The sequence below is a fragment of the Phalangium opilio genome, unplaced genomic scaffold (genome assembly GCF_054372755.1).
Source record: "Phalangium opilio isolate 3A_F unplaced genomic scaffold, DU_Popi_V2 ptg000002l_1, whole genome shotgun sequence".
In the NCBI taxonomy this organism is placed as follows: Eukaryota; Metazoa; Arthropoda; class Arachnida; order Opiliones; family Phalangiidae; genus Phalangium; species Phalangium opilio.
The window spans coordinates 6,224,230-6,251,951 of NW_028324144.1; the positions used below are offsets into that span (position 1 = coordinate 6,224,230).

The 27,722-nt window shown below is 36.2% G+C and overlaps 1 protein-coding gene and 1 long non-coding RNA gene across 8 annotated transcripts in view; one reads left to right on the forward strand and one right to left on the reverse strand.

Annotated features, from left to right (window-relative positions):
* The window catches only part of LOC149718443 (cell adhesion molecule Dscam1-like), a 451,194-nt gene that overhangs the window by 226,193 nt on the left and 197,279 nt on the right, over positions 1-27,722 (reverse strand). For all 3 annotated transcript variants that reach the window (XM_089845167.1, XM_089845151.1, XM_089845159.1), the window contains exon 9: positions 6,445-6,606. In XM_089845167.1, the coding sequence (XP_089701293.1) occupies positions 6,445-6,606 (162 nt within the window). The remainder of the gene's footprint in view (positions 1-6,444; positions 6,607-27,722) is intronic.
* Positions 1,025-6,451, forward strand: LOC149718453 (uncharacterized). Of its 5 annotated transcripts, none has more exons than XR_016370604.1 (5): positions 1,025-4,468; positions 4,545-4,712; positions 4,779-5,160; positions 5,243-5,322; positions 5,688-6,451. It is a non-coding gene; the product is annotated as an uncharacterized LOC149718453 (long non-coding RNA). The 5 variants fall into 5 exon arrangements; XR_016370629.1 differs by having other exon boundaries at positions 1,025-4,265; positions 4,345-4,712; XR_016370609.1 differs by having other exon boundaries at positions 1,025-4,055; positions 4,146-4,712.

Genomic DNA, 27,722 nt, shown 5'->3' on the forward strand with positions numbered 1-27,722 from the left:
GAAAGAATTACACCAAAACTGGCTTGAATCATAAGTTAGGAAGTGCTTTTCAAAGATGATTTGCATTAACTTTCCAATAACCTTTTATATTATCGGGTTTGCATAAAATTATAATAGTGAATTTCGCTGGGTGATCTAAAGAGCAACATAAATAAGTCACATCAGAAGTTAAAGGCTTTCATCTTCAGAAGTATAGATCTAGAGCTAATTCAAAACCATTTTCGTTTACCCGTTTGTTAATTAGTTCCGATCACAACATCCCCTATGACGTTTATTCGGAGTTCGCGCTATAGGTCTGAATTGCAAGACCGCAGTTGGGTAGAAACGAAACTTTCAGGTGTGTGAGTTAGCAAATGATAAAACATCTAAGAAAAACTGTTTCAGTAGTGCGTGTAGATACAAACATCAAATTCGAAAGTACTCCTCTAACCACGCGGCAGCTGATTTATTCATGGCTCTAATACAATCTCGTTAAGTTAATGACTTTACCCTTTAAGTATAAGACTAAGACTTTCAATAGTATCCATCACTGTTAACCATAATTGCATATAGCAATCGTAAATGGGGCAAAACGTCCCCTATTGCTAACAGAACCGTCTAGGCTCATCCACAAAGGACAAAAACTCTCGTTCACGTCTGTGAAATCGCTTGGCTAGCCTAATTAGACTATTCACACGTGGCAACAATTACGTCAATGATTCGCGGGCTTAGTTTCAAAATTTTTATTTTCGTCGGGCAGCGTCGAGATGGCACCACCTCGGTAGCGCCTTTTTAAGCCATAGCTCACTCAATCACGCCTTAATGACGAAATGCCCAGACGATATATAATAAGTTTTAGGATTCTTGGTGAGCTCTTGGCGGTGTTTGTCATTTTGGATTCGGCTATTTTATTATTCCAAAGTCTTGGTTCTAAAATCACCTTTTATGCGACTTGTTTAAGTCGTCTGCTCTCACGTCTGAACAGACAAATGTACGTAGTGACGCGACCGAAACGAAATTAACGAGCCGATTCGTTGCACCGACCGACGGAAACGTAAGATTTTACTCTAGTTTGAAAGGGTCTTTACACGTTCGAGTGAAGGGACGAGTGCATACGTTTTCCGGTCCAATATCGGCTCTAGAAAACTATTTAATATGGCGTAAAAAGCATATGATTTCACCACCACTTTTTAGAAGGATAAAGTCGAGTTTGATCAGAATGTCTAGCACACTACTGTAACAGCTGGCCATGAATCATTTCTCATTCGTTAACTCAAACGACAAACCACGACGTCTAAAGGTTTCCCGCTGCTGGATCAGACCATCTCTAAAGCGACAAGTATACTCTAGTGGGCGCTGTTAACGGAACTAAAGAACAAGGCGACCAACAGAGATAAGTTTCCCAAGCAATAGGAGTCTTATACTTTACAAGATATAAGATATTAACTTCTGTTAGTTATTTTTCACGAGGTTTGTCCTTTAAGTCTCTTGGCATTATATCGAGACTCAGTGCGTGGGTAAAGTTTTTATATAGTGCCTCCGGTACACTCTTTAGTTTAGTCCTAATCTGTCGTCGGTAAATTTGGTCTAGCCAAGGCCCATCTATTATAGAGGGACTCCTAACTCGAGCCTATACTACTTACTCCCGAGTCTAACTTAAGTCTCACGTACTGTTTGGACACCACACGACACCAACAAAGTTTGGACTACGTGGCTAAAAAAGGGAGTACCGGTATTCTCTCTTCAGCGGTATGGTACTTGCCGTTGGAGCAACGCTCTCTTTGTGAAAGTTACCACGAAGTTACGCTGGGTGTACGTTGGAGCTTAGGTTGCGCCAAAGTGCCTCCACCCTGAGTTGAGTTTTCTCCCTAACGAGGCTCTAGGGACTCATCCCTTTCGTGATTTATGGGAGTACAAGGTTTTCGTTTTAAGCCCTCGCTCGCTTAGATGAGAATCCTTTTGCCCAATATAAGTAAGTCTATACGGATCTTACTCCAACGGGGCCGATGTTTATTTAAAGTGGTCAGCCCAGCTACCAAGCGAAACCCTTCTAAGATAATTAAGAAAACCCCAACCAGAAAAAAAAATTGCAAAAGCATCGAGAAAGCTAAACTTCCGTTTCCTTAACGAAATACATTAAAGTAATGGGGGGAAAAGGAAAGGGATTTCGAATATCCTGGAAATCTAATCAATTTGGTGGCGGCTCGATCCCGATCTTCAGTTTATGCTATAACATTTTTCCCCAGATTTTCAAAGAAAATTTCATACAAAACATGAACTGTAGTGAGTTTAAATAAAAACAGCGAATTCTTAGAGGGTATCAGATATGTAGGCCTAATGGGTCTCAGTACTAATTACGTTACTGCCGAGATTACTTTTAATTTTAAAGGGATGTACAATCCGTTATGTATGGGCGTGTCTATAAGACTCAAGAACTATATTTTTTAGTAGTAGTGTTACTATTTTCTGGAGTAGTGATTAGGCTGTCGTCTGCTTGAACGTCTGTTTCTACGGTAGATAATGCACTGATAATGCTACGAACTTCACGCATGCTCAGTAGAGCTATTTTTGATGGAAGATAAGTTTGATATAGGCTCCGCCCATACATAACGGATTGTACATCCCTTTAAAACGTCAGAACTGGTAAGTAAAACGCCAATGAGAAACACTTTGAAAGTGTGATAAATTTACCCTATGTCTAAAGGTGCCAGTTAGTTGAGGCTATATTATATATTAACCAGTGGTTCAGATGATAAGGTTAAAAAAATAATTTCATGAATGTAAAGCAAAAACACGTAGATATTATTGGTTTCTGTCCAATGTTATCAATCAGATCTTGAGATATTAAGGTTTGTAAATAATTTAACTTCAGTACGTCAGAACTCTGGCAATTTTAATACCAAGTGAAAACAATTTGAGTTTGTGATTCATAGAATTGGTATCTGTCCAACGGTATCAAGATTATGAGATTTAAAAAATAATTAACATGAGAACGTCAAAACTATAATGCCTGTTAGAAACATTTCAAACTTTACTGTGTCAAAACACAGGCATTTTAAACGCGAGACAATTTGAGGGTGTGTCAGGTAAATTAGAACATGGCCCTTGGTACAAATTACTTACACTTATCTTAACTAACATGCTTAAGTTTCTAAAAAATCATTACATAATAGCACTTTAAATGCCAAGCGTAAAAGCTTCAAGGGGGTGAAACATAATAATGTCAAATTACATATCTAACGGGGCCAATTACATAGGTCTACATCAACCAGTGCTTGAGGTCATTAACAATAAAAAAAAGAATAATTGAAGTACTGCAAGAATTAACTAATAAAACCTAATCCACAAGCACACCATTTTCACACTCCGGTGAATGATAGTTGATAGATATCCCTGTCTCAAACCACTGTAAGCTCCAAAGATGTAAAACGTGAGTAACGGTGCAACTAAGAAGCCTAATGTTCGATAGAAGCCAGAAAAGCGCCGGAGCAGAAACTATTATTCCCTAACACTGTTTACCCTTTTTTTCCTCTCGTGACCTAAAGCTGGATTTCTTTTACTAGGAAAACTATTTTAAATCGTCTTTTTAAAGACCCAATACCCTGTTTTGGATCATTTATTTCCCGGGCTCTTCTATGCCCATATCTCGCTTTTTTTTCTTTTTTTTTTCGACTTTATAAGGTTTGGAAATCGAAATAGAGAAAAAATACTTCCGAGGGTGTTGGGACGAAAATGGTGAAAGAATCTATTGATCCAATCGGAAAGAAATCTTAGGTAACTACGTAGTGTATATAAAAATCACGGTTGTTCGACATTGGGTTGGGTGTCTCCTACACGTTGTTGTTTCATGGGTTAGGGCGCAACTGATCAACATTACTATATGCAAACTTGCTAAACACCTCTGCCTGATATTGTCACGTTTTTAACAGCATTTCTTATGAATTTCCAGGTGCACAATTTTAAAATGAAAGAGTATAACTGAAACAGCAATACCTTCAACTGAAGGAATGCATACATTGATACTGGTTCCTACTATGGGTGCTCTTGAAAACGTTGTTTCATGAGTTAGGGAGCAAGTGAGCAACTGATCAACATTACTACAGACTTCTTAAACACCTCTAGCTGATATTGTAACGATTAAAATAGCATTTCTTATGAATTTCCAGGTGCATAATTATACAATGAAAGAGGAGAACTAAAACAGCAAGACATTCAACTTTACACTATACGAAAAATGAACATCCATTCTCCTGTATTACAAATTCATAGTCCAATAGTCGAACGATGTTGGTAGAGCTTTTTATAGACTAAATAGGGGAGTCTTATTAAAAGAACAAAACATCTTTGAACCAAACTTTTCCTCAGTGACGCGCCTCTGACGTTTTTAAATAAACATTTACCCACCCGCTGTTGCATTCACTACATGCCCTTCAAGAGAATCCATCAGCGCCTACTTTCAAACAGTGTTTTGAAATTTCCAGTGACCTTGGTAAACCGGAAAAATACCGATCTCCATTTACCTCCTCCATGTACCTAGCTTTATACGAATGCCCTTGAAATTCTAGAATCGTAATCTCCTCTCTGGTTTTATTTTTCGAAAAAGCACCCAACTTCCCATCCCTATGGGGCTTATGAGAACCACGGCCAACCCAACCTCTACAGAAAAGTGCCCTTCATTGATTCGTTCACGTGCAATTTCAAGGATACCTGTATTCTAAATCTTACAGGCTTAGGTAACAAGGCAAAAAAAAAAAAAACATTGATAGTTGCTTGGTCGTCTTCTATAAGGTCGTTAATAGATTAAATAGCCACTGCTTCATTGGAAAAGGAAGATAACAAGATAAAGACCCGTTTAGGCTTTTAAGCCATGCAGCTACTTGGAAAAATCTATTTTCTGGAAGAATTGCTTCGAAGGAAAATGGGGCCAATCACGTGAGAGGATAGAGAGAAACCAAGGGATGGAATTCCAAAGTTTCCAACGTCTCCCTCGTCTCAGATTTTAAAGGGAGAATGAAGCTCCCAGACAGCCAATTTCAAAATGTTTTACATAGTTGTACGCTTTTTTTTGGACTGACAACCCTCACCATACATAGCCTTTACGTTAAAAAAAGTCGTTAGATTTTATCACGTGACAAGGGGAATCAGGTTTCCTGCAAAAATCTCACTAGGAGCTGCCCTCTAGTGAGAATATTTTTGATGTAATTTTTCCATCTATATCGATTTTAAAAAAGTTATAAATGCAATTCTTTCTCCCTTTGAACAGGTCGTGTTTCTTATTTTTCCTGGAAGATAGTAGAGCTAGACTACTTGGAAAATTGGGTTATTTCCATTTCAATAAAAAAGGTATGAAAGACCTTAAAGATTATAATAATTCGGTGATATTAACCATATAGGTGCGTACAAAAAAAAGACAGCCAGGGTTACGCATAAAAGTTTTGAATACCGGAAATTCAATCTCTTATATTTGGCTAAAAAGGAAACGTTATTCCATAGTCCAATTTTAGGAATGAAAAAAATATCGAATAATTTAAACTAATCAGTCGAATATTTCAAAAACTCAGCAAATATGCCAATATAATTTTGGACTTCCGAATATTTCAACATAACATAATCAGGCTTAAGTTTTGCTAATTTTTAAACCAATCAGAAATTAGAATTAAGTAGCTATATACGAGCTAAAACCTTTTGCATTGTGTTGTTTTACAAAGGAAAGTTATGGGAGCCGCCATTGTTTCGTACTACATTTTGCTATCGCCATCTAGCTTCAAACTAACGCATAAATATTGTTTTTTGCCCCTTCAAACACCGTTTTCAAGACATCTGACAATTAAAAGTTAATTTTGTGTAGAAAATGTTTCTTACTTGGATTAAAATATTCATTCGGAGTAAAGATAATAGAAAATGTATGTAACTTTATTCCTGCCCTGACAAAGGGATAAATACAGAACATCGTCTGAAATTTTGTCCCAGTGATTTTAAGTTTATATTTAATGCTTAAAATTAAATACTAATTTTAAAAAGGGGTAGAAAATGCATTTTCCATTCTTGGTATAAAAATAGCGATACGAATTTAAGAAAGTGGAGATTGTTTAGTTGTAGCCTTCGTTACTAGTCTATTAAAGGGTTAATATTGTGCCACTAATTATATTAAAAAAAATACAAGTTGAGAAGTTCCTTACCAGATGGCGCCTACGCACAAATCCAACAGTTTCAAATCGACTGTACCCTTGAAAATAACGTATTCACTAGTGCTTCTCTTAAATAAATAAATTTCAAGTGGAACCAAATTAAATAGGGTTTGAATGTAACAGTATATTCCAGAATAAAATAAATCAAAAAGATCATAAGAAATTTTCGATGATTCAGCATTTTTTTCTTTTTCTTATGTAAACGGAAGCCGTATTGGCGCAAGATCAGAGATTTCAGGTTGACAGTGAATTATTTAGGGACAAAATGTTGACTTACCTAATACCTGAATGAATACATCGCCTTTGGCTAAAGTCCCTTGGAGGCTTTTGACAACGCAAGTGTATCGACCTTCGTCCGATTTCCGGTTCACCTGACGTACAACCAGGGTTCCGTTAGCGAAGACTTCCTGTCGATGATTCTGAGGCAGAGACCGACCATCTGGAGAGTATACAATAAGAGAGAAAGCTTGTTTGAGAAAGGAAAGATTCCAGGAGGTTGTAAAAGAGGGAAAATAGAAGACGCGCCTCGCAATAAAAGACCAGAGCTTAGAGAAATAAAATAAAAGAGTAAAGTGTAGAAAATTTATGGTAGAACGAAACCGTGACATTTCTAACTCAATTACGAGCGAGCAAAATCATCCTCCGGGATAGTTTCGAGCGACGCAAAATGGAATGCTGGGTATTAAAGGAATAATATCAGCCTTCCTCATTCGTTAAAGTATAAGAGCGCAAACAACGACTAAGTGGTTTAACTCTTTAAGGCCATAAGCAGGGTAGTATAACCCTGATATATTCTAATCAGTCATGTGGCAGCACTTCAATGTAAATTGCTAAACAGGAGTTTATTTCGAACGGAACATTAATCTTGATCAAGTGTCGTTAAAATGGTCATAAAATATTGACAGTGGTATATTTACCCATATATCACACAAAAGAAGCGAATTTCTAAAATACCATCTAATTGGTGAAGTTAATGTGTATAATTATAGACAAATTAGTTTATCACAAACAGAGAAACCAACGCGCAGGGGCGAGGCCGCTATTGGGATACCCTCCCTCTCGCCAAAAAGCAACGCCAGACGGAGCCCAAGTTCATTACACGCGGGAGGTTAACCAACTTGCACTGCTTCTGGTCTGGTGGAGCTTCATAGCCAGAAGGAGGATACAGCAATGGCAGCCTCGCCGCGGTGTGTTGATTTCTCTGTTTGTTATTAATGAATTTGTCTATTGCATGCATATCCTATAGATTGAAACGCAGCTCAAATTGTTGACTGCAAATTTCGCGATCGGTTAAATATTTTATCACATTAAAACTTTCTGGGTTATTTTTTGTGTTAAAATTAAAAAATAACCATTCAATTCCAACGCAATTGTTTACATTCAAAACAATTTATCATTCTGAAGCGAGTGAGAAAATAATCTACAGAAGTGTGTGCGAAACCACAATCAATAGAGCATCCACTAGTTTGTGAATAATGAACACTGAAATTCTATTTAACCAAGATTTCAGTTCTCGAATTTAATAACCTTTTCTTTCCATTGTCAATGTAGATTAGGAAAATCTCTATGCAATTTCACGTAAAACCAATAATTTTACAAATTTAAATAAGTTAAATTTGGTTTCAATAACCTTGTTCTGTCATATTTGAGTAACTCTATGGAGGCAGCCCATTCGCTTAACTCCATTTAAATGCTGCATTTCACAGACACCTAATTCTTTCATGTAACAATGTTCCTTGGTAAACTAATTTTGTATTAAAGGGCGTGTGTGTACCCGTAAACTTGGCGTTTTAAACTAAATTGAAAATTCTTTTAACTAAAAAAGAGGAGGTTATAATAGACTTGGAATGTCGGTTCCGCACCGCGAAAATTATTAAAACGCGTTATTTGCGTATAATTTCCCTCCGTTAGTCGCGCGGTTAAATTCATAACTTGATTTTTAGAGCTCTTTTTTTAATTCTATTTCAACTCCACTGAGAAAAATTATCTTAATGAGGGAAAGTCGCGTACCATTTTAATGAAATAAAGCCAGCGACGTAAATGGAAAGGAGAAATAATTTTAAGGCGTTTATGCCCTCGGACTACGGTGATGTCAGGGCTCCTTGAATTAATTGTTTAATGCTGCCAAAGATTCATTTCAAAATTCCCCGACTATTCTAGCTTTTCTTTGAATGTGTAAAATATATTTCCCTGGCCTATTTTAATCTCGTTTTAATTTGTACAAAATCACAATGTTGTGGCTAAGAATTAATGGCACCATATATTAGTTCATGCTAGTATTACTACCGGAAAATTACTGAACCTTTTGCAATTCCCTAATTTTAATGATAATTTTAAAGTTTTCTGAAAATTCACTCTTTTTTACATGTGCTATCCGAGCTTGTTGATTCTTAACTATTGGCAGAAGAAAATAGGGGAAGTACGTATTCTTAGCTATTTCGCGAGACGTCACTTTATCGGTTTTTTCGCGCCACTGAATATCCGCTTTTTTTGGCGGGAAACCGCGGATGAATACAAGAAACTATTTTCTTCGAAGGTTCGTCTGCTAATCAGCCGAATGCTGATTTTGTTATGGTACCCGACTTCTTGAGTTTACTATGGCCGAGGCTTAACGAGTCACTCGAATTTGGCAAAAATTCTACTTGAATACCTTTAGTTTTGCCTTTAAAACTTGTCTGGCTTTTCTTGTCACTAGTTTCACGATATACTAAATTACACTGGACAGAACTATCCATTTTTAACTCTTAATTGAACGATAACTTTCAATGTCAATCTACCCGGGCGAAAGAAGGACGGAAACAATGAGATAGAATATATATATTAAACCTAGAGTCACAACGTGAGATCTTGAGATCGACGTTTAGCAATACACCTTATGTCGAGCATGAATCTTTATCAAATACGAGTGGCGCCACCTATTAATCACTCGAAGAACTTTTTTTATTACCGTCTACTGCTATAATCTGCGTAACAAGCTGTCAAGCTAGTTTTTTATAGGTGTTAAATAAAATACGCGAGTTAAATAATAAAAACTCTAGTCCTTTTTAATCTAATAAATAGATGAAATAAAAAACCTTAACGAATAACGATGTTTCTGATTGCAAATAAGCGAGTAAAAGTTGTAATTAGTTCCACTAGAGGCTCACAGATGGCGCTGTCATGTTTTGATAAACTTCCTTGATAAAAACAAAGTGTTTCGTGGTAAGCCGATTTGAATTGTAACTCTATCTATCTCATTGGACGGAAATCGTCGTCTATACTCTGTAGTTCGGTTTCTCACGGTATGGTGGCGCACCTTCAAAAATTTCTATCGGTTCTCTGCCTATCTCTGATTGGCCAATTTAAAGCGATAGCTTGTTTCTGGGAGAGAAGGACGACTTGCACTAGCTAAAGGTACGAATACGTACTTCCCCTATTTTCTTCTGCTATTGGTCAAAGCGTATATTGACGCTTGCGCCAACTAGCGTCACTTGAGCCAGTTAAATTAAAAGTGACGTCGGCGAAATGTCATAGAGTCTCTTAAAGCGATGCCTGGTGAGGCGCTGTCAAAGGCTTAGTACAGACTAAATAGGATGAAGGACTGCAAAACTATGTGTAGTCGTTCTCGAGCTGTAAGTCTCTAGCATTCCGAAGTATAGGAAGTGTCATACTTATGGAACATATCTTATAATCTTATGGTACCAGTCATAATGAATTTTGGTCAAAAAATGCATTAGCAGCGTGATTGTGGAGGTCTTTTTGAAATCTTGACCAATTCAATTTCATAGCAATAATTATAGAAGAGCGAGTTCGGCATCCCTTTTAACCTGAACCGACCTGAACTTTGAAAATTCAATTTTCCTTTGTTAAATTCATGGGTAAACTCATTCTAGGATTTCAAATAGTTGTTAAACCATTACATCAAAGATCCCTGAGAATGTTAAGCGAAATGAACGTTCAACGGTAGATTTTTATTTCGTGAAGAAAGTGAAGTTTCGGGGAAACTCTTGGTAACATATACCTATGTACAGACGAGTCTAAAGAATGAACGAGGTTGAAATGTATATAAACGAGAGGGAACTTCATTAGTGGAGTCAGTTTGTTCAGCTAAAAGTTTTAAAATTTGCTTAGCGTCTTAGCTAAATAATGATGATAACTAAATATATGAAAATCCTTCAACATATTATGAAAAGCACACAGGAAGAAGAGAGAATAAAATTCGCAGACAATCAGAGGTCATTCTCTTTTTGGTCACTCCAGTGAGGCTAGTGGCTCGTGGCTACTAGCATAACAAGGAGTCCATCCAAAACTAACAAAATTTAATTAGATAAATAGGATATTTTTCCTCAATTTGTGGGAAGAGCTAGATTAATCATTATGTATGACGAATTTTTACTCAGCGACTAATATATCAGGCAGCGTATTGGCTAGAACTCGCGGTGCCACCAACCAATGAAATTGCAGTTATAAAGACGTCAGAATTGTGACGCGTAACGGATTATACTCAAGCCGGCCCATAAAAACCGTTTATGAATTAAAATGGGATATATTTCGGCAATATTAATCCTATTAAGCTGAAAGTATTCAAACTGTTAAGGGGATGTTCTTTGGGCGATTTTGAGTCGAAAATGTTCTATGGCATTTTGCCTTACGAGCCAGTGCACTGTTAATTAAATTAGCATTATCTTTCAATTTATTAATTAAATTAAAGGGGTCATCCGAAAAATACTGTAATCTCAACTTGAAATCAGTCATAAAACATATTTTACTCCATGTCGCCTTAAGAACACATCCCTTAATTTATGGAAGACTTATCAGAAGCACCCTGTATATCAGGTTCTTTAATTGGAATTGAAACCGGGAAGAGTTTACCATCTCTGTTGACACAAAACACTGAGCAGTCTTTGGTACCACTCGCATGAAATATCTGCATTGTAAGGTTGTTCAAGGAACCAACACAACATATTTTACAACTTTCATATTCAATAAAACTATGTTTAATTAGGGGTCAATCATAAAGCTAAATTGTTTTCTGAAGTTTGAATTGAATTGAGATTTATTTTTAAATCCTATATAATAACATAACAGTAATGTTACTTCCCATAGTTATACAGGATTAACGTTCTTATCAGGTATAATGACGTGGGGTTTGCTGCCGTTCCAACCTTGAGGGACAAACACAAACCACTTCTAAAACCAATATCAACCATGTAATTTGGTCAAACTTGGTAACGTTAATAACATTTTTTGACCTATAGTCGTATATCAACAAAATAATTGTGAATTTCCATTCAAAAGTATATGCTAAACAGATCAAGTCAGAAAAAAAATTGTATTCCTTCAAGAGAATCGATTACTATCTGAAGGAATTTCATTTAATATAAAACTGAGTAGAATCGTAAATGATATAGAAACAATAAGTATGACCATAAGTTCATAAGATGCGCTCTATATGTTTGTCACTGGTTACTGACGTCACGTGTTTTAAAGAAGGCGTCCGTTTTCTTCTTTCCCGGCTTAATTCTTTGAATATTTTCCATATTATAATTAATATAAATAGAAATAATAGTAAAAATAAAAATTTAAATAAGATTTGCAAACCGTTGAGAAACTCCCGTCACTCGGAAGTCGATACACAAAAGACCGAGGCTTAACCCTCCTGAACGTTCGTAGCTCGCGGCCATCTTTATTGTTTTTGGCTCGCCTAGGTTTGGAGGGAGGGTCAAAATTCATACCCCCTTTTTATGGACAAATAAGGTCTAGTTTTTTTTAGTAGAGGGGAAGCTACGAGTCTCTACTCCTTCTACAATACAGCTCCGTGGTCAAACGTGATAGATTCTCGTAAAGAGAGGCCTGGTGAGGCGTTGTCAAGACTTAGTACAGACTAAATAGGAAGATGGACTGCTAAACCGAGTGTAGTCAATTCTTGCATCGTTCTCCAACGAGCTCTCAAAAGGTCTCTAGCATTACGAAGTATACTAAGTGTCAAACGTAGGGAACATATCTTATGAACTTATGGTATGACACACAATGAGATCCGTTAGTTTAGGTGAGTTTCCGATAACCAACATGACAACTTGTGATTTTTCAATACTATCTTAGATGCGACCCCTGGTGAGACACATCAGAACTCCTATATTTAATTTTCAAAAAAATTCGCGCTACGAAGAAACATTCCTTAAGATTCTTAGCATTGCAGCAATGGAAAGTGGCATACTTATATATATATTGTTACTTATGATGAAATTTTAATATTAAAAAGATTGGAAAGAATAATGGATTTGGCATTTTTTGGCTTTCACTACAAAAAACTCTTGAGCATTTAAATAATGCGAAACCTTTCGACGGTGAATTTGCATGCACCCAAAGCTACCAAAGCAGAGACCTACATATATTTTTCTCGGAATATAAGTTCGAGAGAAAAATAGGGGATAAGTAAAAATCAATCTTTGTATATTTGTATCAGCAGAAGTCTAATAAGTGAAGTTTGTTACGAATCTTCGCAATATTTATTTAACTTATAAAATAGCTTTAATCTTAATGTGAAATAGTTTGGATGGGTTCAGAACCACATTTAATTTGACTGGAAATTGCAATATTGCCAACGAAATAAATTTACGGACTTAACTACAGATCTATGAAAATTGGTGCACAATTAAAACAATCTAGATGTCTTTGATTTCACCAACAAATGCCAATAATTGTCTAATTGGATAATGAATAAATGTAAATAATCCAAATGACAATGATGGCAAGGCCTAAATTAAGAGTTGTAACAAATAATGTAACGTTCAAGTGTTGTTCCCTTATTATTAACTCTGTATTTCTTATGATAACATGTTGTGAAATCGAAGGCGTTTTTCTCATTTCTAATTGTACACCCAGTTTCACAGGTTTGAAGTTTACTGTACCGATTTCTTTCGTCGGCAAACCTTGCTATTTACAAACAAAATAATTGTTGATCTGATCTCTTTAATTGTAAATACAGGACTTCTAATTCATGCAATTACTTAGATGAGTAGTCATCTTGGAAAATGGCGACGACAAATGAAAAAAATTTCATACTGAGTGGTTGTATGATTTTAGGTTGCAATGTGAAGCCATATTTTAAAATGGCGGCAAAAAACCTAATCAGTTAATAAGATCATTTTACTGCATTGACCGATATTTTTTGCTGAAAATAAATTTACTTCAAGAAAAGTATATCTGATATTGTCGAAGAAAACCTTTATTTTGAAGGGAATGCCCCGGGTACCACACTATATAAACAAGCGGCGATATGTCTGCGGTTTTGGGCTGGAGCTATAAAAATGTTTTTTTCCCATTACAGAAAAAAGTATAACAAAAATTGCCAGCGATATATTTTCCCCTTTGGTATATGTATTTGGTTCGAAAAAATAAAAAAGGCCAAACCTTTCAAAACTATCGATCATAGTTGGCACCCTTTTCTATAAAACTACATAGAAAAAGAAACGAAAAAAAACTAGTGCGCCAAGAATGGCAAAGGCATTAAGATTTGAAATAATCTTTCCATCGGCTAGAAACTGAAACGCTAAGTGAATATAAGCGAATATTTCATACAATACCTAAACCCATTGGTATAAACCATTTCGATAGTTAAAAGAGTAGATATCTGGCCAAGGCTTAGCGTAAAGACAATCTGCCACTTTCAGATAAAAACTGTAGAGATTGCATTGTGCTTACCTTTTTTGGACGTGTCTCATATTAGAATTCGGAGAGTTGAAATGAATTCTGCGTTTATATTTGAAGTTACTATTCCATATTTTAATGAAATCAAAATCCAACATATTTTGGAATTGGTCTAGCAGCGATCAGGAGCGCTGGATTACAAATGGGACGTTTGTTTTTTACTAGATAAGGAAGGTTACATAAGTGTTTTTGGTCTACTTTCTATTGGTCTACTTTCTATCATTTACATTCTAATCCAAATTTAATCTTAATATTCCAAATTCAACTTCTATTGTTTTTTACGCCGTTTCTCATCAATGACATACGGAGTAACTGCTAGTTCAGGGTAAGCGAAAGTAACGCTAGACTAACGATGTGATATAAACTATGGCATTAGTTAAGATCTAACTAATGTTTCTTAAGTAAACGGGTTTAAAATATGGATATTCTTAGTAAACAAAGAATTTATAAAGGTTTTTAGAATAGCAAAGTACAAGAACTTAGACTTATACTACGATACGCGAATGATAACAAATGCGGATAAACATTAAATATACGAAGGTTTAAATTAAACTATATAAAAGGACAACAAGCTGAATGCTCTTCCGAGTGGCTGACTAATTTACATTCTTATCATAACAAAGGCACCAGCTTAGTCAGTGGATCTATTTGTAAAGCTTTGACAGTAGTTTTACAGGGATAGCTTCATTTTCAATAGTGTGACTTGTTGGATTACTCTAATGTGGCGCACACCAAATTGTCGTTTACCCAAATGTGGCGCACACCAAATTGTCGTTTACCCAAATGTGGCGCACACCAAATTGTCGTTTACTCAAATGTGGCGCACACCAAATTGTCGTTTACCCAAATGTGGCGCACACCAAATTGTCGTTTACCCAAATGTGGCGCACACCAAATTGTCGTTTACCCAAATGTGGCGCACACCAAATTGTCGTTTACCCAAATGTGGCGCACACCAAATTGTCGTTTACTCAAATGTGGCGCACACCAAATTGTCGTTTACTCAAATGTGGCGCACACCAAATTGTCGTTTACTCAAATGTGGCGCACACCAAATTGTCGTTTACTCAAATGTGGCGCACACCAAATTGTCGTTTACTCAAATGTGGCGCACACCAAACTGTCGTTTACTCAAATGTGGCGCACACCAAATTGTCGTTTACTCAAATGTGGCGCACACCAAATTGTCGTTTACTCAAATGTGGCGCACACCAAATTGTCGTTTACCCATATGTGGCGCACACCAAATCGTCGTTTACTCAAATGTGGCGCACACCAAATTGTCGTTTACCCATATGTGGCGCACACCAAATTGTCGTTTACCCAAATGTGGCGCACACCAATTTGTCGTTTACCCAAATGTGGCGCACACCAATTTGTCGTTTACCCAAATGTAGCGCACACCAAATTGTGGTTTACCCAAATGTAGCGCACACCCAATTGTCGTTTACCCAAATGTAGCGCACACCAAATTGTGGTTTACCCAAATGTAGCGCACACCCAATTGTCGTTTACCCAAATGTGGCGCACACCAAATTGTGATTCACCCAAATGTGGCGCACACCCAATTGTGATTCACCCAAATTTCTTTCACCCTTGGTAACCGAGATCACGCAGCATCACCCTTAAGTTCAATTTCTATTGTATATCTATTTTAAGTATTTATCGCGGTTATAAAACTACAGCCATAAGGTTTGTCTCTTGGGCAAACAATATTTTCATATCATCCATCCCACCAAAAGAATTCATTACGTATTTAACTTTTACATCAGATATTCCTTCACCGGTGTTGCCCTATGATGTTTGTATGGTGGCTTAGAAATTCGATACCAATGATAATAGAACTCCCTGGTTAATCAATCAGCTCTCTATAACTTTATCTTTTGCATATTTTTGGTTCTTGGTAATCTCATCATATATTTCTTAGCGCAAATCTGGCAAATGTAATTCGGTTTACCTGCGAAATCACGCTGGTATCCATAAACGTGTTTTCCCCTGGTATATTTGGGTAGGGCAATAAAAATATTTACGTTGACTCCAGGCTGCGACATTAGAACGCTATCATTAATGCCTTACTTTCCGTTATTTCTGTTTGCATTTGATATTCCTAAGCCACCTTTTATTAGAACAAGGATCAATGACTTGCACTAGCGCCATCTTCAGATGAACTTTGACGTGCATTGTGCATTCTCTTTGCGCGTTCAACAAAATCGGGAGGTTCCACAAGAAACAGTTAGGCACCACGTGATTTAAATCTAGATTCGTGAAACACGACACCAGCCTCAAACGTGAATACCATCTTCCAACTTGAACAAGTAACCCGCAGTTAAGTATTTCGAGCAGAAAGAGAAACACGATTTTTGCATTTTACATCCGAGAAGCTTCCTTGCAGAAAATTTTCCATTTATTTAAATATAAAACCCTTCTCTTCCTCTCACGCTGTTTCTACAAGATTTCCGAGTTTAGCTTTCTAAAGCTGGACCATAAAAGGGACCTTCCCTGTTCTGTTTCCTATCGAAATATAGAGAAGCCTTTAAGCGAAACGGCTTAAAGAAGATGGAGAACAGAGATTATACAAACCATAGCTACTTGATTTGAATGGTTTGAAAAACTAAAAATACAAAGTAAAAATATTAAGTGGCATAAATGAAAGCCTTTGCTAAATTTTTTCTTTTTATTCGAAATAGCACCTAAAATGTTCAAATTGGAACCATTTCTCCATCTATAATATTAGGGTATATACGAGCGATTTTGTTACTTAAAGGATTACTCTGAGACGAAATTAATTTCCATGGTCTCCTTTTGAAAATAGTCTATTATATGTATTTAGATACCCAGAATTTCAATATCCCTTTTTCATTACTCCTAAAAATGTTTGAAATTGAAATAACAGTTGGATTAGATCGGTGCTGTCTCCACCCTATTTGAATTTCCCATGATAAACACAGAACTAGCCTGCTTGTTTGGTGCCCAAATAGTCAAGAAACAGTAATTCGTTAGGTTTCACCATACCGCCATCTATCAAATTAACACTGCAACTCTAAATTACCAATGAACAACGCTGTTGGTTGCACCAAGTCTTACATAGCTACCGACGCTGTCATCTCTCGAACTAAAGCGATACCCCAATACTTCATACAAAAACTCGCCCTCCCACAAAATTTATAATCCATATACGTTGAATGTTCAGTCCTAGCCTAAGAGTTGGCTTTATAATTAGATAATTCTATTAAAAATTACAATAAATTCAATTTTAAGTGACGCCAAGGTAATTTTTATAAAAGAAATACCAGCTTTTAAATATTCGTGTCTGTAGTCCTTTCCTGTCACCTTTCATGGTTGAGCTTTTCAGCGAAGAGGACTACCCTATTGGATGACTAGTACCACCTGACATATTCGTCCAATAGGGGTTAATCTCGGTATGGAGCCCTTTTCGGAAATAGGCCTAACGAGTAGGAGCCATTCATAAAAGGTAATTTCTCGTATTTTCTTTAATTATATAAATAGATATAAGGTTTCAATTTGAAATAATCGTTAATGTTAATTTTCAAATGCTAATGAAATAATTCAAGCCAAAGTCTTCCTATAAAGCATTAAAGATATTTGTAAACAAAGTAATTGATAGCCATTTCTCTAAACATTTTTTCAACCTTCACATGTGTAATGTGGTTGTGTGTTGCGGGAGGGACTAATGTTACTATTTCGTTCAGATGAACAACCTTCGTGTACCTATTAGCGTCAGACGCTTAACCAGCGCTTCAAATTACTCTGTAGAAACTAACGAAACGGCTCGCAAAAGATCCAAGGGAAGATCTGAAACTATAGCCGCCCACAAACTGTAAAGGAAGTAGCCGAGACTTGGTCCGAGAGTACAACGTAATGTACGAGGAAAAGCCATTATTTTTCATCAAAAGTTTTAATTGCGTATTACCCGTGCACCATAATGAGTTTCCACACACAGGGAATCTTGTAGCTTTAACCGTACCAATCTCAAATTGATACAAATTCCCACGAGGTATAACAATTAATACAGTCAGTATCCTTTTAAGTTTAAATACGAGCTTTTTTGCGGTTTCAAACTTGAATAAACTAAAAGAAATTATGATATAAAGTTTGGTTTACTTTATCTTTGATTAAAGAGACGTCGAATTGGAAACTCAAGCGCAGTTCATTAATGAATTCTCCATATTTCAAAATCAATTGCACTTAATTCATCAGTGAAAATAGCTCATTTTCATGACCCTTATTCTGTCAGAAAATGTCTGTTTTTGACAAATTTTGGCCCTTGGGGTATACCATGCAATTGACAATTTGGTCAAAAAATCATCTATCTACTTTAATATTAGGTTATCGTTTCACTACCTCCCTTTGAATAAATAGACAAGATTTTGAGTCATTTGCAGCGTTATAATATTATCTTCTCATGGTCATCATAATCTGTAGTGCATACCTGGCAAATATAACTCGGTTTACCTGTGTACTCGCAACGGTGTTCATACGCGAGCTTACCAACTAGTAAACCGCAGAGGACGCAGAGCTGTAAATATTTAATTTCGTTGGCTGAGAAGCAACGAGTAGAACACGTAGCCTACTTTCCTTAAGGTCCATTCAGACTTGACTAGAATCTTACGTTTACTTCGGTGAAGTCACTTTGCTAGCTAACGTGATAACGACTACGTATAAGATTCGCGGGTCTAGTTTGAAAATATTCAGTTTCGACGGGCTGTGTCGAGATGGCAGCACCTCTTCTATAGCCATGGCTCACTTGATCATCAGGCTGGGAAATAGCACACTTCCTCTGGTCCAAAACCAGTTTATTAATTGCTTGGACTAGTTTTTTAATTCAAAAAGTGGGGGTTACTGGTCCTCGGGACCAGTTTATTAATTGCAAATTTATTGGAGAGCAAAGGCTGAGACCAGTCCGGAGACCAGTAAATGATTTCAGACACTAGGGGGTCACTGGTCCAATGGACTAGTTTAAAAAATATCCTTATTTCCCAGCCTGTTGATCATGCCTTATTAAAACTTTTGCAGACGAAATATGAGGCGCTCTTGACCGTGTTCGTCACTTTGGATTTGATTATTTTAGTATTCAAAAGTTGCGGTTCAAAAATCTCCTCATATGCGACTTGTTTAAGTCGTTTGCATTCACGAGTTCGACTGAACAGGGAAATGAACGTACTGACGCCACCGAAAGGCGAACGATGCGAATAAAAGATTTTACTTTAGTCTGAATGGGCCTTTACCACCATACTTTCTGTTATTTCTTTTTGCCTTGATCAAATGAAAATAATATTTTTCATCTTATATAACGTTATTGAATCGTCATATTTCTCTTGACCGCAATGGCGCACAGCCAACGATAGAATCGCTATATTATTTTTATAGTTCTCAGTGGACTTCCCTCCAAACTACTTTATACTTCCATATATAACTTTTTCGGTTATATTCTATGTTAGATGGTACTTTATTCGTTGTGAACAAACTTAATCGAGCTCGTATATTTTTATCTATCATTTTCACCTCACCGCAACGTATAAACATTTCCAATAACTGCAAATCTATTTATTTTTTTTCTTGATGCAAGGCGTCGCTGGCTTTCATCGTAATCCTAATATTTGTCGATTTAAATCGAGTCCACCCAATATTAAGGTAACTTGCAAGTTACAATCCGCTATAAAAGTCCTTTCGCTATATAAATTGATACAAGCTTAAAGTTGCACTTTAGTGCCAAATAAAAAAGTAAACCCTAAAGGTATGATTGTAATGGACTGTTTTCTTTGTAGGAATCGAACCTATGAAAGATACAAAAACTTGCCGAAATGTCGTAGGAAAATATCAAAACGTATCTATTAATATATGTAAATATGAAAAATTAACATTAGAAACTCAAAATTGCTGAGAAATATTCTTTATAATCGGCCTTATTCCTAATCAGTGCCACTGGCGGAGTGTCTGGAAAATACTCCCATAGAGACTGGTGAGTTAGGAAGGTTCACAGAAACACCCTCAGATGGCGCGGCGCTCGAGCCACCTAGCCTTCGTAAGTTACCTAGTCTCTAAGGGGGTAGTTTCCAGACTATCCGCTAGTGGTTGAAGCGAAATGTAGTGGAGCTACTATTCGTATTCATTAAATTCTGACTTTGTTCATTCTCAGTAAGTACCCGACAAAAAAGCATCAAAATTTTGCATCTTATATAACTGAATAAAGTTTGGTGCCATGATCTCAGCCTATGAAAACGTCATTGAGCTACAAGTAATCTTAATCAAAACAGAGACTGAAATTACTCGCTTAAAACAACTTATTTTATAAATATTAATGTTTCTCAAATGAGCTACATTTTAGAAGAAGAAATTTAGCATAAAACTACTTTTTCTCGAAAACTTACACTTTTGATGTTTCCCATTTCGCAACACTGAAATGACAAGTGTTTCACCCCTCATAACTCATCCGAAAAGCGACCAAACTCATCGAATAAATGTAGTTATTTCTTTAGAGTATATATATTTTCATATAAGTTAAGCCTTTGCCACAGTAGTCGCGATACTTGGTGAAAAGTCAGCAAATACTTTTTCTCAGACTATACAAATACAAACACGATATCGCAGCTGAAATAAGATTTTCTTATAACTCGTTTTCGATGTTTACTCAACTAAACCGATAGCTCCGGAAAAATATGGAAGGAAAATATTACCAATACAGAGAGAACACTTCTTTAACTTCGAAGAATTTAAGAATAACACAAACTTTACAAGTATTTCAGTTCCCAAATACTCGGACACAGCGATGTATTTTTAAGGAAATAAAAATATTGGTCGAAATTTTAACTTTTTGAGTCTAAAAGTTGAAACTAGTTTTATGTTATTCCATATCAATAATAAGAAAATATATCAAGTTTTCCTAGAAAGAATTTGGGTCGATTTGGTGATTGAAATGATCGAATGTTATTTTGTGTATTGACTGCTGATGGCATTTTCTCGTTTTTTACTTACTTTAATTGATTGAAAGAGCTTTTACCGAAGCTTCGCTAATTTTACCCTTTAACCTCTAAACTAGATAATTGTAAAAATTTTATATGGAAAATTTATAAAATTATTTAGTTGAAAATATGGCAAATACTAAGACTAACATTATCGTTAACTTTAAACCATATTGTAGTTTTGACAAGATTAATTCTTCTTAAAAATGCTTCATTTTATAATTTATTAAAACTTAAATTTTTTAAATTAAATCTTTACCTAGCTTAAATTATCGTTTAAAACTTCGTCGTATTTAATCTCTCCCATGTGCGTTTTATTTCAATATATGAACGATAGATGGCGCTTTAAAACTACTCCCCCAAAATCACAATTGTATTCCAGTTTTCAGCTTCACCTATTATCACCGCGCCTAACCCGAGGGAGAGTCTCTAGACCCATTTAAATAATAACTGTGTCAGACAAATTTCAAAGTCAATAACCTTATAGATAAAAACCCTAATAGCAACTTCGCTAGACTTTTAAGTACAAAACCCAAGTTCAATCAAGTCACAGTTACATCCTCTCTTTATACTAGCGTTAAAAAACCTTGCCCATTTCCATTATCGAGAAGTTGGGCCTCGAGGGAAATTTTCAAGTAGGCCAATTCGTATATCGAATCTTATAAGGATAGTAACGTCATTGAGGGCGTGCCACTAAAATGGGGCCTGGGTATCTTTCGTTGCAGGTGTACCCGTTATTTTTAGTTTTAGCTGGCACCTTCCACTAGTCTAACCTTAGTTGTTTCGATCCCGAGCCTGGTATGGGCGCGTCGATAAGAAAACGAGATATTCGTGCCGAGCCCCCCCCCCCCCCAAAAAAACTCGAGCATCATCGATTCTTTGCACAAATATTAAAAAAAAAAAGGAAAACTTTTCCGGGCGCTTCTGTCACAATAATAGAAGAAAAAAGAACTTAAAAAAATTTCATTCACTTCTTTTTTTCTTCTCATTTTTCCTTTCTTCTATTTCCGAATCCTCCCTTTTTTTCAAAAGTTTTACTCCATCCTTTTCTAGGTTCAAAGTTTACCCTGCTACTCTTCCTTTTACCATATTTACTTGATTTAAATGGTTTGGGTGTTTAACTTTAAAATTTTAGTAGAATACAATGTGCAAGTTGGTATGTAGAAAGCCCATTTTTCTACTACTTTCATGGTTGGGTGCAGGTGCTACAAGCCGCTTCTGTTTTTTCTGGGGTTTTTTAGATGGTCATGGTGTTAATTAAAATCTCATAATTATTTGTGGGCTTTGAAATATTGAATACCTTAGATACATCAATGAATATTTAGAGGGTGGATGAAGCAAGTATCTAAATTAAGGTTTTCCGAGGTAGCTTGACTATAAGCTGAAAATGTTTAAATACACCTTTCCAATATGACTTCCTCAGCATCTGAAACATTTTCATCTCAACACCGAAGACAATTTTAATACTCTTAATTGTTGAGCCTTATTAAATTTAATTACGTTATATCTGACGCTCTATTTACATTCCAAGCATAATCTTTCTTGACTTACACTTACATTATTCCATTTCAACGGTAGCCAATTAGCGACTGCTTCCTCTCGAAGAATTCTGGGGTATAACTAGCGTTTGAACACAAGCACGAGTACACAGGCAAACCGAACAACTATAAGGTTTAAATTTCGACATCGAACACTGAGAAAGTAAAATTTTCTAATGCCCCGAATGTCTCAAAACTATAACTATTTCGTTGGAGAAAGGAAAGAGATAACGAACGCTGATTGGTCGGTCAGAGATGGTGGAGAGAAAATAAGACTTCGGAGGGCTCTTCATCCACCCCAGTGTCACAATTATTGTTTTATCTATATGCCATTGAGTATATATTAAGATGATTTTCCCAATTGAAGAATTCCGGAGTCCATCAACAGAAAATTTTAAATACATTTGCATTTCCTTAACTATTTCTTCAAGAGACCCTGTTTATACCCTGCCATCATTGGTTGGCTTCTACATATTTTTGAAAAGTCGTTTTATCTTTCTCAGCTATAGAAGCGAAAGGAGTACTCGGCCTTTAAAGACATAACTGATCTTTTCTGGACGCTTTACTCTGCGCCTTCCACGTACAGGAACTTCGCGGCGTTGCGTTTCTTGCCGTAGGCACATTCTTTTCAACGAAGAAAGAAAGCTCGCAAAGTCTAGAAGCCGAAAAAGAGAGCGAGAGGAAAACCGATGGTATTGGCTCCCTTAACACTTTTACACGAAAGAACATCCTTAGAACAGGAAATTCTTTCGCCCCTTCCTAAAGATTAACTAGGCTTGATCAATATATACTTTTTCACGACGACGAACACCGGCCAGGAATTCTCTAGTATTTTGCTGTACACTTGTTATTTAGGCACTAGCTGGAAGAAAAATGCTCTGACACCTCATTGAAATCCACTAGGCGTAAGGAACCGTTGAAGCAACTTGATTTTATTTGCGGAATGGAAAAAAAGGGGGCTTTAAGCACTGATTAAAATTAACTAGAAATTTGCGTTTCTTTATTTCAATTTATTCGCGTTTTTCTCTCCATTAAATTTAAGCCAAACGAGGTCAACCATTCAGTTGGAACTATCTGCAGCCCATAATGTCACAGAAAACGCCAGGTTACACGTTTATTTTATTTTTCAGAAAAAACCTGAAACTTAATTAATGAGAAAAAGACTACGAAAGACATTTCTTGGTCATGGGATAATTATAATTTTTGGAAAAAATACCTATCTGCTTAGCATTAAATTGGAAAAAGAAATATTTAAATCTGATTCAGTATTGATATAAAGGATGGAATGCTTCACTGGCGACCAGTTTAGATATTTCCAAGAATACATAGATTTCTTATATTTGGAATCATTAAGAGACCATAGACCCCATACTAATATCTGATTGAAGTTAAGAGGAAGGGCATAAAACTTTGATATAACCACCCGCTCTTCCCTCGTCGCGTATCATTGGTTATTCACAACCGTCGACGCAAAGAGAACTTGTTTACATTCAGGTTCATCGGGGATAGGACGATAGCTTCGTCAATGTCACATAGCCTTCAAGTTCAAATAAATTACTTAGGACAGACGGTTTCCTCAACTCCTCCCCTTTAATTGAAGCAGAAATGGTCAGAAAATGACAAGTTAAAGATTCCAAGTGGAAGAAATGCATTCCTGCTGGGGTCTATTTAACCAATTTCTTTGGTTTTCAATTAATCTTTCCAGAAAAGGGTTATATATCTCTAGAGAGTCTGGCGCGCCGCTACTCTATTGTTTTTAAGGCTATCGTTCCCAGTAGAATTAGTTCGATTAGTTTCCTAATAGAACGTGAAGAACGATGGGGCGGCCTTCCTAAAGTGACTTTCATGATGTGATAATTGCGTTCTTAATGAAAATAGACGGCATTTTAATTACGAAGTACTTCGAAACGAGGCTTCTTCCACTATAAGGGAAGTCTTCCATCACGAGATTACAAGACTGTCTTATTTCTTTCAGAATTATAAAGTAAGTTAAATACTTTCCGTACATCACCGGTAATTGAACACGTAGAAAGGTAAATTACCAATTTCTGGCATACCGTAATTTACATATATTTGTGTAACCGGTGGTTTGTTTGTATGTTTGTTTTAAGCACAGTCACAATTCGTAATAGAATTCAATTTAGAAGTGGTTTAGGTTAAGTTTCTCATAGTCGGGTCCGCTACTTTAGTACATGGATGTTCAAATGATGAAAATAGATAAATCAAAATATCGGAAACATTTGCATTTTTTTGATAATGTACATCGATTCATGAGTTCTTTGTCAGTCAGCGGTCTCTTCTCCTCACAAATATTTATTAAGACAAAAAATACCAGGGGAAACACATCAAGCAAAAATAAATTAAGTAACAAAACTTAAGAATACGCTTTTCTTTCAAAATGCTCTTGAAAGTAAAAAAGATGATGAAAGCGTGTCCTTTAAAAATCTTTTACTGAAGATATTGAAATAAACTAATCATTTGAACAAATAGACATGAATAATTAAAATTCCAGGGTGCCCTCTTTGCAATTCATCAGTGTTAGAAAAAAATTAGCAGACGGAATTTTGGTATCCAATAAAGGGAACACGTTAGATTTGAATTAAAGAAGTAATTAGTTTCTTAAAACCAATATTAATTAGAAAAATCCCTAACATAAGGATAAAGTAAAATAAGGCATAGCTATTTCTAAAGAAGTCGACTTAATTCGGAAAATGTTTTCCACGAAATTCGGTTGCAAACAAGGTTTCGATTGGTGAAACAGTTTAGTCTTTCTAAAGGTTAAAGGTAGTACCTTAGAAATTCTGTCTAGACATTTCAACTACGAAAATTTTACTGTGTTAATCGTGATATTGTATCACCAAAAATAGTACCAACGCTACATACAAATATAAACATGCTTCATTATCTGCCACCTGTTGGCAATTTTTTCATGCATAGTCTTTTATGAAGAAGTCATAAGTCATAAAAATATATTTTGGTACAAATAATTAACTAGTTTTACCATTTACAAAATTTTTACCGTTATTTACCGATCAGATTCAATAAAAAATAATATTTAAAGAACATTTTCCTAATTGACCCGAGCTCAAAGTAGTAATGATTTTTAAACATATCAAAGTCTAGGAAATTTGAAAGATAACATAAACAATGCTACCTTGGACATTAATTTCGATATTGTTGATACGACAGTTTTGCGTCGAAAATGCCTTTCCGTAATTTCGTTTTCCCGAATCGGAGAATTTTGAAACCCCGAAATCTCCAAAGCAATTTTCCCCATCAGTCTTTCATAGGAGAAGAAAAATATACTAGTTCATAATCAGAATGACAGAGGGAGGGAAAAATTCGATTCCAATCTCATCTCTGAAAGCCGGAAACGAAGAAAAAGTAAAACTTTACCCATGAATCTTCTTTGCCATCATTCCCTATTATCGAGTGGTGACGGAAGAAGCCCTTCCTTTAGTGTCTCTTTTGTTTCGAGTTCGAAGAGAGCCAATTTAAAAGTCCATTATCGTTTGTTTCTTCTATTCCGAGGTAATTCCACCGAGCTTATAACAGTGGAAGGGAAAGTTTGATTCTAGAGTAGCAAAGTTGGGGGAAGGGGAGAAAGGACTCCGTAGTTGATAAAAAATCCCAGCATAATTTTCATGGCAGGGCATCATAGAGTGCTGCCACCTTACGGTGGAAATATTCTACAAGCACGTGCAAATATAAGTTCTTGTTGCTATAACTAGGTGGCACCTAAAACGTATGCCCAACCAAAAACCGGGGTACTATGGGTAAATTTTTCGCCCGCTCATAGGTAGAGCCTCTCATGTTAGCGGTAAAGAGTCTTGGAGGGAGGAAATTTGATACTGGAGTGTGGGATAGTTTGTAGGGCAGTATAAAAAAATATTAGCATCATTTTCAAGGTTGGACATCATTGAGTGCTGCCACCTTTCGGTGGGAAATAATTTAGTAACATTTTTTAATTGAAGTTCTCTTTGCTATAACTAGATGGCACCCACAGCTCAGACCGAAACTAAAACCGAGTTAGTGGGGTACTGCAGATAAATCTTAAGGCCACTCATGGTAAGGGGTACTCTTGTGTTAGCGATATAGCGATTGAAACTCCACAATCAAGCTTTCATCACAAAAACTAAAACCCTCCCTAACCCAAACTCCGCAAAAATATGTCAATATTTGCCCTTGTCTATACTATCTTCCCTTCGAATTCATTAGTTTTGATATTCACCGCTTCAGGGGACTTATTGTGTCTCCGTCTTGACTGAGTTCATTTGACTTTTTCTCCCTTTTTCAGATATCAATATTCATCTCGAATATGGATCTACGCAAGCTCTAAGTCACAATTTATATTATCTTCTTGTAGTAATATAAATGAATTTTTATAACTCCTATACTTGTCCGTTTTAATGCATGGTCATCTATTCTGACCCCGTCCGTATTTGAGAACTTCTCATATGAATCCCTGATTGATTTAGTCCTGGTTATCGTTATACAAAGTATAACAGTCGTTTCAGAACCTCATATTGAAATATGGGTCGGTTATATCAATGGATTTTCACAATAGGCTTAATTTATAACCAAACGCTATGGCGAAATATACGACTAAGTAATATTAGTCCCTTAACCCTAGTTTAATTAATTTGATAGAGTATGAACGCTTATCTTCTTAAAGGGATAGTTGAGAACAAAACGATCGAAACATGAACTATAAAAATGGAAAGACAACATACACGTCCTTGCGCAACTACCGGTAAATCACCTGCCGAAATATTAATGAATCGCAGCTTATCTTCACTATTGGATCGTCTTAACCCGGATTTAAATAAAGCAATGTGTCATACACATACTAAGGCAAATGTTCATATACGTTTTAACATAACGAACCTGTATTTATACGTAACTATTCCACAATAACGCGTTGCTGGATATCGCTTCAACTGCCCATGCGCAGACAAATCTTCGTACGTAACGAAACTGCATATATTCCGAACTTTCCACTGACCGTGTTGGTCCCCCACTACCATTTTCGACGCTACTGGGCCTGTCATATTGGACATCAACTACAGACGGTGACGTCCATAGACGGAAGACAGAGTCACCATCCCTTCAGTACCTTCATAGAGAAGCCTAATGCGTAGTGTCCCTTAGAATCTTCTTTAATTTTATATGTATATGGATACATGACTCTAATTTGAAATACTTTTAATTTTACCAGGGATAGATTTAATTTTAAAAGTAGGAATGGAGAACGGTTAGTATTTACTTCAGTCCGACTCATAGCCCAGTATAGAGCCCCTCCCTCCAACGCGTAACGAAAAGTTAAAATTATCTTATTGACTCACTTA